Below are 12,348 nucleotides of genomic sequence, written 5' to 3'. Positions count from 1 at the left end.
CAGTTTTTGTCTCCTCCCTTTGACTCTTTGCAGATGTGACTTTCTCTCTGTTTCTTTTTCAAAGAAATACAATGTTATGTAATTATTAACCCAACCCTTGTTCCTCTACAGAAAACCGGAGGAAGATAGCAGTGAAATCTGATAGCAGCTGGGCTCGGCTGGTTCGACACACTGGTTCGAGGTGTGAAATTTAACACACAAAGGTTTTATTGCTGGTATGAGAGAAGGAGGAGGGATTAATTTGTTGTAAAATGTTTAAACAGAACTAATAAGTGCCTGCAGGGTGTTGCTGGATTTGTCTTGCCATATGCAATAGCAGTCAGGGACACGGTGGTGTAAACAGGCTAAATAAAGCTTACCTTGTGCCTTTAAGTGCTTAAAAAACGGTTTCCCTTTCATCACATGTTCAACACTGGCAAAGATTAAAATTGTTATGATGTATTATACTGGTACATTCATCTGTTGCATCACAGGCAAGGTTCAAATGATTCAATACATATTTGGCTATTTTATATGTTCTCAAGCTATATTTAAGATTATTCTTAGTATTATCAACAAATGAAGTAGCCTGTGTTAATCGTAATAATCATGCGAGTTCTGCTAGCCTAAACCGTTATTATTAATCATAACTTTCATCTGCCCAGAAAATCAGAATCCCTTAGTTTAGAGTCTGACTTTGTGTGCATATTAAACCCCAAATAAATGTTACAATTTTAAACCATGCATAAATAGTTGTGTTATTACCAGGATAGTTAGACAATACTGTAAACATATACAATACGGTCTATGTTGTTTTTTTCTGCCCATTTAATCAAAATTTTGTTCTTTAAAATGTTGCTTGTATGTAGGCCTACATAGAGCCTACACATCTGGCCAGGTTCATAGTGCTTGAATAGCCCGTTGAACACTGTTTCGCAGAGAGAAAATATGTTATTATATTTGATCGTGTTACACCGAGGTCTTCCATAATAGGCATACCATTATTTCCTGTTTATCAGTGGGTCACTTATATAGACGTTTCGTAAACAACCCGAAACCTCTACTATAAACAGTTGCTGCTTTCGAGTAAAAACTATACTTCTTCCTGCATCCTCGTCGCCGCAGATCGTGAGTCTGACCTGGGATCAGTTTATGAACACATAGAACATAACATTTGAGCCGCTCCTCGCTAAAATAGGCCGACTCCAAATCAGAATTTTACAATAACCACTGCCAGCCGATTGTTTAAAGCTCGCCCCCTTTCAGAAACGAGACTAACCTGTTGAGCGTCACGGTAAAAGGGTGTTGGCATATCCTCTTCACCGAGACGCCGAGAGGGAGTAGGCCTATTTTCTTGTCCTACTAGTCAGTTGGTGTGTGTTGAAACACGCTAGAGATTTCCCAATTTGCTCCAAAGTTTACTGGATCGCGGATACTAAGCATCCGAGGTGAGTTTCGAGAAATAAAGCTGAGTTTGTTGGTGAGTTATTCCATGTTCTGGGTGATGCGTTCTTGTATTTAACGGTATAATTTTGTATCAACCCCCTCCCAAAAAAGATGGGGAAAAAACGTTGAGAATATGCGTTCAAATAAACTAGAGCACACCGGTTATCCTAATCGTTTTTCTCAATAACCAAGATAGACCGTGGTCTTTCCCCCCCTATTAATGGACACAGCCGTTATCAAACTTTATTATTAAAAGTTTAGTTTTATTTTTGTGCGGACTTAATCGCATGTTTTATGCTTGCCTATATTTGAACAATGGATACGATTAGTTTAGGATCGACTCCACGGGATGCGGCGACGGCGTCCGCGTGCCGGAGGGCGTGATGATAATGCGCGTTGTCTTTTACGCGGCATGTTTACACACCTATTGTTTATAGTAACGTTAACGTAAGGCCGTCTTGTTCGTGTCAGCTCGCGTGTGTACGATTTTTTGACGTGCGACGTGATTCGTGGACGTTTTGCGAGTGAGGTCTTTCATCATGCGCGCGTTTATTTTAGCTGTGTGGTCTCCACGGAAAGTTGCGTGGCAGGATGCCACAGAGTGACAGTCCGGACACAATAGTTGATTTAACTGTTCGTAGGCCTATATTAAGACGCGTTATGTTGGATAGGTTAGGTTTAAAATAGAAGACTACTGTCGTCACACATGTCGTTTTTCGCGTGGATGGACCAATTTGTCACGCGTGCACCGAACACTTACGCGCGCATACACACACACACACGCACACACGCACACACACACACACACACACACACACACACACACACACACACACACACACACACACACACACACACACACACACACACACACACACACACACACACACACACACACGTTATTGTGCTTTGTTTTTAGGTTGCATAAGTTGTTGTCAGGGGGACAATGCTGTTGTTGTATTGAAAATATATACAGCGGCTGATTTATAAATTTAAATTGTAGATGTTATCAGACTAAGTTGCCCTTTTCTGTCTATCGCAGCTCTCTCCTCTGTCTTTCATTTTCTTTTCTTTTAGTTGACAAAGCCTTGACTCTGTTGTTGATTTAGTCTAATGCACTCAGGACAGCGTAAAGGTTGCATTCTTCCCTTGGATCAGGTTGTGTTAAACTAGTGTCGCTGTAGTTGTAGCCTACACATTCGAATGGTTGTGTTATAGTGCAAAAAGAACAACGGATTAGGTGATGTGATATATATATATATATATATATACTGCAATATAGTGGTAGTGTTATGACTCGTATGCCTTTAGCCTACTTACTTGAATCCGATAATAATAAAATAGTCCTTATTAAAACAAATGAAGTTCGGAAATTAGATGTTATCGGCCTACGGATATGTTGTCTTCTTCTTCGTGTATGCATTTTCCGTCATACAGTAGTTCATTTTTATACGTTGATATACAACATGGAACCTTTACCCTTTTCAGTGTTAATTGTAAAGATGGAAAGATCAGGGATGCTAGAAAACACATTACAGCTAGACTGTAGTAAACACAAACACACCCACACACGCGCACACACACACATGCATACACGCACACACACACACACACACACACACACACACACACACACACACACACACACACACACACACACACACACACACACACACACACGCACACACACACACACACACACACTTAGAGGCTATCTTCAGCACATTATTGATAGCTTTCACCAGAGCCCTCGAGGCCTTCATTTGTCCTCACATGTCCTCACAGCAGATTGCAGACGGTCTTGCCTCTACTAATGTGATCTACGTTAAATCGCCCACCAGTTGACCTATAATATCATACACATAATCCGGATGGCATATTGGGTTTGAGGAAGAGATGAAGGTTAATGTGTATACTGCAACCAGCCCATTTGAAATAATGGATGCACTTATTTCAATGTGTACTATCCATGCCATTTGAACAGTGAATGGCCATTATGACAAGCCGTGTGGGTGTGTGTATATTGCTTCTATATACATGTCTGCACTTCTCACACATTATGTATGCCCAACTACATAGCAAAGCAAAGCAAAGAAGTCCTCAAAAGTTAAGCTAAGTTGTTTAATTTCATATGAAGTAAATACACACAGAGTACACATACTTCCTATGTATAGTATTTTTCCTTCAATAAAAAGAGAAGTCCTGTTGCTAACCATGTGGTAACCATGTGTGACTCATATCTCTAGTATGTTCCGATCCCGCTCTCCCTTGCTCTCTCTCTCCTTCCCTCCCTACCTCCCTCTCGCCCTTGCTCTCTCTCTCCTTCTCTCCATCCTGTCTTATCCCATGCCATTTAACTCTCTTCATGGCTCTCCTTCCTCTCTCTCTCTGTCTCTCTGTCCTCAAGCTCCCTCTCTCCCTGTTTCATCTCCCTCTTTGGACTTATTCTGTGCCCCACTTCTCCCTCTCACCCATTCATCATTTCATTTTTCCACAATTAGCTTTTTGTAGCTGAATGTTCTTTGAAGTTAGGATGAAGGGTTAAGGGTATTCCACCAGAAAGAGGGTCAACGGATGTCAACGTGAAAACACATTTTCAAGTGAGATAAAATATAAAATGTCGTCAGTTTTGTCCAATTGAGATTGAATGTTTAGTCTTCAATCTTTATCGCGCCTGTGTGTGTGTTTGTGAGGTTGTGCTTGTGTTTGTGTGTGTGGCCATAAAGGAAGTCTGGCCTAGTGTTCCTGTCGGACACAGGAATTTACTGCTGCTAATTTGGGAATAATGATAGGACAGCTGCCTTTGTAGCAATAGGAACGCCATGCCACATACTACTCCTTCTACAATACACAGATATGAATACGCGTGTGTGCATGTGCGTGTCTGTTTTAGCGATTGCCTCAACAGGTTACAGTTACACATAAACAAACATAAATACGCACACAAACAATTTATTCAATGAATCTATGTGGGGCCGTGTGTTGGTGTGTGTGTGTGTGTGTGTGTGTGTGTGTGTGTGCATTTGTGTTTGAAAGATTCCCGGGAAGGTTGAAGTTATACATGCTCAAACACATGTACACACTCGGATTGGAATGTAATTGATGTGTGGGTGTGTGTGTTTCTGCGTGCGCACGTGAACACCAGCTTGCAACAGAATGTTTGTTCACTTGAACTGGCATTGTGCTAATAAGCTAGGCTAGGACCATCATTGTCATATCATGAGTCAGCCCCCCGATGATTGGTGAATACTTCCTCCTTTGTCTCATGTTGCATGCTGTGCACTGAAAGTAGTTTTCTGAGAAGATCAGAGATCTATTTGGTCACATGACTGACCAAGCCCAGTGCAATGTGTCTCTGATCAGCATACCCACAAACATGACAATCAACCATAGTTAACACACCATAATGAACCAAACATTCTCGCTCAAGCCAGTCTTCTTACTGCTTGAACCTCAACTGTTAAGGAAATGTGGAATTCGAAACAGAAAGAAGCAAAGAATGCAGTAGGACCAGATGGCCACTTAAAGAGAACAAAATGACATTAAGCAACGAGGCCTTGCTCTGTACTTCAGGGAGGGAGGAGAGGGACGAAGGCAGACCACAGACGAGGACGTTTAGTGATGTCAAAGGCCAAAACAGTGCTGTCTTTATGTCCCAGACAAAGAGTAAGGGGAAAAGTGGCAGTAGCATCAGCAGGGAATCTGTAGTGCTGCAACGTCCCACGACCAGGGAGAACGTCTGCCAGCGGGTCCGCAGAACTCTCCTCCACAAGAAAGGAGTCCTGTTTTACATTCACATCAGATTCCTCTCTGTTGTGGATGTGTTTATGTGCTGTGTGGGCTTTCAGGGGGCATTCTGCAACACTACGATAACAGGTTTATTAAAATGGCTCTTCCAACGTTTTATAAAAGGTAGAGATAAATATTGAGAACTCAGTGGGAAAAAAAGGCATTCAGTGAAATACATTATCCTATACCTAGCTGTAGCTGTAGCTTTGATGCTGATCAAAGCAATGCTGATTAGAAGTGATTTGCTTTGTGCGCCATTTGGACCTTCACACCCTCTCTCTTGGCATTTCCTCCATAACAACCATGAATGCAATACACTTGTGTATTCACCAAGCCCGGCTCAACCCTAAACTAACATTAGCTTTAGAATATGAGTCTCCGTTATAAACCAGAGGTCATCTCTCTGCTGTTCTTGTTGATTTTTGGATTTGCTCCTTCCCCATTTTCTTTTCCTATCACCTCTCCCTTCTTCTGTCCTCTCCCCCCTCCTTTCCTCTCCTCTCTCCTCTCCCCTCCCCTCGTGTCCTTTTTCCTCCCCTCTCCGACTCACCTCCTCTCACCCTCTCTCCCGTTCTCTCACCCTTTCCTCCCCTATCTGCTTTCCTCTGTTCTCTCGTCTCTTGAAGTTAGATAAGTCATCAAGCGGTGGCTCGATCACACCACATTTCCTTGCCTCCCTCTCTGGTTGCCTTGGAGAGGCACCTGGGGAGATTCCTTCCCCTGGTGTCTTGTTTATGTTTGTGTGTGTGTGTGTGTGTGTGTGTGTGTGTGTGTGTGTGTGTGTGTGTGTGTGTGTGTGTGTGTGTGTGTGTGTGTGTGTGTGTGTGTGTGTGTGTGTGTGTGTGTGTGTGTGTGTGTGTGTGTGTGAGAGGCTGGGAAAAACGAGCAGGTCAAAGTTACATACACATGCATAACATGAGCGTTAACATACCTGGCACACTCGTTTTATGTTCTTCCTCTCACTCTCTCTCACATTCCGTCCCCCTTTCGCTCTGTGTCTCTCCGTGTCTCGCATTGTAAGCCTTCTTTGACTTGAACCGTACAGCTGAGATACTTCAAACAATGTCCGCGCTGATCCAGGACTTTGTCTCCCCCTTCTTTCGCCCCCCATGTTTATTTGAAAATCATGTTGAGAGCATGTTTTATCAGCACGTTTTCCCACTGCCCAGCGACAGCCTTCGCTCTCGGTTTGAGTGGAGCACACATCATTCACATATATTTGGTGGCCAAACCAAATATATGTAACATGTAACACATGGGTTTTGGGTAAATGTGACCCATGTCGTCAGGTGAGGATTTGGGGTGTGGTTTAGGCAAGGTTTAAGAATAGAAAATGCTTGTTTAAATGTCCTGTAAAATATATAAAGAGGCACACAATTTTATAAGAAGAATTTTTTGGGCTTAATATTGTACATTTACGTCTAACCGGTAATGAAGGGCGATGGATTTTCTCTTCACCTAGACTGTGGGTCACTCTGTGCTTATTACTGAGGTGTAGTGGGGGTTTTCACACAAGTCACAGCCCACAGCAGAAAGGGGTGCAACACCGCACGGTCTTTGGTGCTAAACGGGGAACGGTGAAAGCCCATAGTGTGTTTTGCCCTCTCACAACATTTCAATTTAAAAAGAAAACACTTGACATTTAGTATTTCTTTCAAAACTGGGTCCTTTGCGGAACAAGTCCAGGGGTAGAACTCAAAATGCTGACAAGCTAGTTTGAGTAGACATGATTTCCATAAGGCCGTTGGTCTGGGCAGCCAAATGGACGCACAGACACATTTAAACTAAACCTCTTTGTTGCTGCCCCAGCAGTTTGAATTCTTCTGTTTGTTGTAGCTTGTTGTAGCAAATGCATTTGCTTCTGCATGCCAGTTTCAGTTGGTCACTGCTAGTTGAAAGTGCAACACTTGCCGTCCAGCTAAAATCCTGAAAGACCTGGTTATCTGACATGTCCCCACTATTGAAAATCACCTTGTGTCTGCTGTTTCATCTAATCCCCTTAGATTGTACTGATTCAGTACAATAAGACAATGGAGGTCTGGAGGGAACCATGCAGTGAGCCACTGAGATTAGGTGAATGCCTTAACAGAGACATGAAGGGATACCAGAGATGCTTGGTTTTAGACAGCTGGGTTGGCTTTTTTAGCAAACAGTTGTTTAAAAGTACTTTGTTTAAGCATAGGTGGTCATTATAACTAGGCATGATTTATATCGGCGTTGCTTTTTGTATGCTTATTAAGGGCCTATACTATAGCATCTGTCTGTCTCTGTGTGGTTGTGCGTATTACTAAAGTAAAACCTTTTATCATTTAGTGCCCTTTGAGAATAGATTCAATTTATTCTCTTCTTTGTGTAATTGTGTAGCCCTATTTGCCTGGGAGCTAATTCACAAACATGCACGCACACACACACAAACATGGACACCCACACACACACACACACACACACACACACACACACACACACACACACACACACACACACACACACACACACACACACACACACACACACACACACACACACACACACACACACACACACACACACACACACAAACACACATGTCGTATTTTATTTCCCTTGGTCTTGCTTTTCTCTCTCTCTTTGTGTCGGCCTATTCATGCGCCACATGAGCAGAAAAAAACAACTTTATGTGCAGGGCCTGTCGAAGTGCCGTCCAGAAAGTTAAATTTGATTATCTGTTCCCTTGGGAGGGGAGATAACGTTGTTTAAACAGGCCTAATACGTCACCAGCGCGGAGCGGTCAATGCTCCACAGTCGATACAAATACATCACAGGACACTCAAGCTCTCGCCGTGGGATAAGAAGTGATTGTGCTTGTAATATGCATTGCTAGAACAATGTGAATTGATCTCTGTTCTGTTTCTGCTGTGAAGAAACACAAAATGATGACTTAAAAAAGACGCACCCTTTGACATTTTCTTCTTTATTTTACAGATAACGCCACTTCTTCAAGATGTCTAAGAAGTCTACGATTTCCGCATTGGTTTTGATGACACGTAAGTTAAACACTATAACACTACTAAAAAATTCAACACTTCTTCTCTTAACTTGTTTTGTTTATTCATTAGATTAACAAAAATACGTTAAAAAAAAGTATATTGTATTATAAACAATGAACTAATCTACACACATGTTCCAAAAGTGATCAGACCGTTGTTTCATGTTGAAGTCAGCCTTATGACAGTGAAATGAATTAACAGTTCCCCTCCCTGCTCTTTGTAGTATGAGACAATGCGGGCAGAAAGCTAGCATAATTATTTACATTTGAATGTAACATACATTCAAAAAACATTTAAAAAAAAGTATTAAAACCAAAAAAAAGGTTTCAACAATCATTTGTCCAGCAGAGGTAATTTGTCAACTGAGTACAGTAATTCTTCGTTAATTAAGGATAGAGAAAAAAATGGCGGCATGGATTTAACCGTTTTATGTAACATGCAAACAATGAGAAAGACAAAAGGAATGCCAAAACAGAATACATATGTAACTTAGGTAACTTCCATGAGCTGCTCTGGAATTTCCAATAAACAGACTCTAGACCACTGGCATTCTTTAAAGTAGGGTTGAATCAACATTCAGAACAGGATAAGAAGAGAATAAATTGAAAGCTGAGGAGAAGACCTAGACAGAAAGACTAGTAAAGACAACCTGTAAAAGAAACAGTTGTAAACTGTATCTCTCGCCTGTTCTTTTACAGTTGTGTCCCTTGTTTTTGCTGAAGAAGTCAATTGTAAGTACTTTTAAGGCTTTTACTTTGAAGGACCTTGTAAGGTCCATTTATAAGCTTGTGTTTTTCCTCAATCGTTATTGAACTTTTCGACTTTTGTTATAAACTAAGAAAATGTGTTGTTGATAACACAGCCTACTGAATGCAGAGCACATTCAGATGGTTCTATTGTTATTGATTGTGGCTCTGTGATAAGAATGGAATTAGAGGATAGCATTTCAGGATGTGTACACCAATCATATCATAACTTGATAGGTATGAATCTAGCTGTCCTCAATAAACAAGCAAATCATTAGCCACATTATTCCACCGGTCACTTTCCCCTGAATGTAGTCAGCGTTCTGAGATGTGGACGATAACATCTGTTGTGCTATCTATATCTCAAACTCACAATGTCTTTTTGCCCCCACAGCTGAACATGATCCCTTCACATTCGGTAAATATCTATATCTACCAATATTCAAAAATGCGTACATTCCCTTGTATTTCTGTAAGCAGATGCTTTAGGGTTCCACAGTCAAATGTATACAACTTGAGGAGTTTTAATCAGTAGCCTTCAGCAACCTGTCCTTCTGACCCATCAAAGGATTCTACAGATAACCGACGGAACAGTACTAAATAATCAAAATTTAAAGATTGTGGGAAAAAAAAAATGTAGGCTATAGTTTCAGGGTGGTGTATTGAAGCGCACCACTGCCACCTTAGACCTTTAAAATGTATTTTACAGTGCTCTGTTTTTGGTGTGCGCAGACTACCATAGACTCCGTGTTGGAGGACTGATCCTGGCTGCTGTCCTTTGTCTCATTGGCATCACCATTCTATTCAGTAAGACAAGCTACCACAACACACACACACACACACACAAACACACACACACACACACACACACACACACACACACACACACACACACACACACACACACACACACACACACACACACACACACACACACGAACGCACACACTCACACACACACACACACACACACACACTTGTAAAGGTGCACACATACTAACACACAAACTGTGTACACACACAAACAGCTGCACACACACGCACACACATACACACACAGACACGCACATCCGTAAAATTCCCATTTGTCATTCTCTTCATTCAGGTGGCCACTGCAGGTGCAAGTTCAACCAGGACAAGAGGTAAGTTGCCCTGATCATGTCTCATACTACAGTATGTGACATCTTGTATGCAGCTAGCATATGTCGTTACCCTGTGATGTGACACACTGAGATGAAGATATGAAAAATATAAGAAGGTTTTTTGAGTGTAACCTCAATTTCCCTCCCGGGTGAGACACGGCTATTTCTTACCTTAACCTAATGTACATTACCTTAACTTTACTCATGTCGTCTCATCTCTCCTCATCTTATAGCAGATAATCTTACACTAATGAACATTGACTTAACTTAACCCATGTTACCTCATCTCCCCTCATCTCATCGTATTTTATGTGACCTTTAATGTCGTTCATGTGTTATCATGTGGGTTAAATGTGTTATACATACTTACTTACTTCTTGCTTCAACTTCTGTGCTGCAGGAGAAGGACAGGAAGCAATGCTCAGCAGATGCTCAATGACCAAGGTGGGTTTACAGCTTTGTAAATAGTCTTAAAGAACAAGCTGGGCTGGAAGTGGAGTGGGTGCATGAAAAGCTGTATACATCCATGCTCACATTTTATACGTGTAAGCCTCTTACATTAATAAAAAATACATGTAACACCCTTTGAATGTTGATGTTAAATCAGCATTAGTTACAAACTACATTACATTGTGTCAGCCATTAAAATATATGTATCCTGGCAACAAATCGAGTCACTCGGATTCGTGCATGTAGGGAAAATGACAGGATCAATACAATGAATAAATATAAGTGTCTTCTACACTGGTGGTACCTGATCTAGCATTTCTACAACATACAATGCATCATTGATACTCAGCCAACAACCCAAAACATGTGTCCAAAAGGTCTACCTGTTGAAATTGAAAGACACTAATGTCTTCTTTCTAAATCTTGCCACCTGCAGGCCGCGCCAGTGAGTGCTAGAAGCTGATGCCAGAGCCACGACCCTTGACCTTTTGCTGGACGTGAAACCAACGAGATAACACATAGGCTTTGAGAGTCCTGAGACGTTCATAATGGGCTGAGGTTGTAGCAACAAAAGGGTACCAGAAATGGGGTCTTGAGCTACTGATTGGCTGATTACACACACACATAAAGACATGCAAATACACCCACACACACACACACACACACACACACACACACACACACACACACACACACACACACACACACACACACACACACACACACACACACACACACACACACACACACACACACACACACACAAACACACACACACATACACCTACACGTGCAACCAAACACCCACAAGCACATCAAACAATTAGATATTAGATATTACAATATTATGCACAAACTAGTCCTGTGTCGAATTCATTCTCTTATCGTGTCAATATTGTTCTAGCCTTGGTAAAAAAAAAAGAAAAAAGCCATATGCATCCTATAACAAATTAGTAGAAAGTGGCTGCTCTGTTGTGTGCGTCGATTAATTATAGTTCTGGTGACATATATTGAGTAACTCAAATGAGAACACAAATCTTTACCAAAAAATATTAATCTAATGTATAGTTGAGTCAATATTATTTCATGTCGGTCAACTCCACTGTTGTCATAACTGCGCGATAGATAATGGAAAGGCTCTATTGTTTACCATCCTAACGCTTTCCTATGTGCATATGTTTTAAACAAATACTCATTGAATAATAATGTGACTTCCTAAAAAAATTGACTCTAAAATGAATCACAATAATCTACTGATTTATATTTATGCAAAAAAAAGCTTTACAGAGGAATGTATTGGATTGCACTGTTCAGAGATATAGTGTGTCAAGTTTATATAAACCAAACAACTGTCAAAACCTCTTTGACTAGTGGTCTATTTATTTGGTCTCTACATTGTATGTGTGTGTGTGTGTGTGTGTGTGTGTGTGTGTGTGTGTGTGTGTGTGTGTGTGTGTGTGTGTGTGTGTGTGTGTGTGTGTGTGTGTGTGTGTGTGTGTGTGTGTGTGTGTGTGTGTGTGTGTGTGTGTGTGTGTGAAGTCTGTGTTCGTACAGTACAGCAAGTTTACATATTTAAGCATAAGAAAGTAGGAGTGTATAGTGACCAAATGTAGCTATTTGAAATATACACTTCAGTGATTAAAGTTGGATATGACCAATATATAAAGTAAACGTTTATACTTTCGGCTAGTGACACAAGTTGAAACACACTTGGATAAGAAAGACCTATCCTTTATTGGAAATGTGTGTGTGTTCAAAGGGGGACTGAAA

At 41.1% G+C, this 12,348-nt stretch overlaps 1 protein-coding gene across 3 annotated transcripts; it reads left to right on the top strand.

The window, feature by feature from the left end:
- Positions 1-1,233: 1,233 nt before the first annotated feature.
- fxyd3 (FXYD domain containing ion transport regulator 3) lies at positions 1,234-11,940 on the top strand. 3 transcript variants are annotated; one of them, XM_030371492.1, is made up of 8 exons: positions 1,234-1,427; positions 8,176-8,237; positions 8,939-8,971; positions 9,381-9,404; positions 9,719-9,793; positions 10,092-10,128; positions 10,529-10,572; positions 11,015-11,940. In XM_030371492.1, the coding sequence occupies exons 2-8, from the start codon at positions 8,195-8,197 to the stop codon at positions 11,032-11,034; spliced, it is 276 nt and encodes a 91-aa protein (XP_030227352.1). In that variant the 5' UTR covers positions 1,234-1,427; positions 8,176-8,194; the 3' UTR covers positions 11,035-11,940. The 3 variants fall into 3 exon arrangements, with proteins under 3 accessions (XP_030227352.1, XP_030227353.1, XP_030227354.1); XM_030371493.1 differs by having other exon boundaries at positions 1,281-1,459; XM_030371494.1 differs by lacking the exon at positions 1,234-1,427 and adding an exon at positions 8,011-8,057.
- The last annotated feature ends 408 nt before the right edge of the window (positions 11,941-12,348 follow it).

Source organism: Gadus morhua, chromosome 11 (genome assembly GCF_902167405.1).
Source record: "Gadus morhua chromosome 11, gadMor3.0, whole genome shotgun sequence".
In the NCBI taxonomy this organism is placed as follows: domain Eukaryota; kingdom Metazoa; phylum Chordata; class Actinopteri; order Gadiformes; family Gadidae; genus Gadus; species Gadus morhua.
This window is presented reverse-complemented; position numbering and strand designations above follow the sequence as displayed.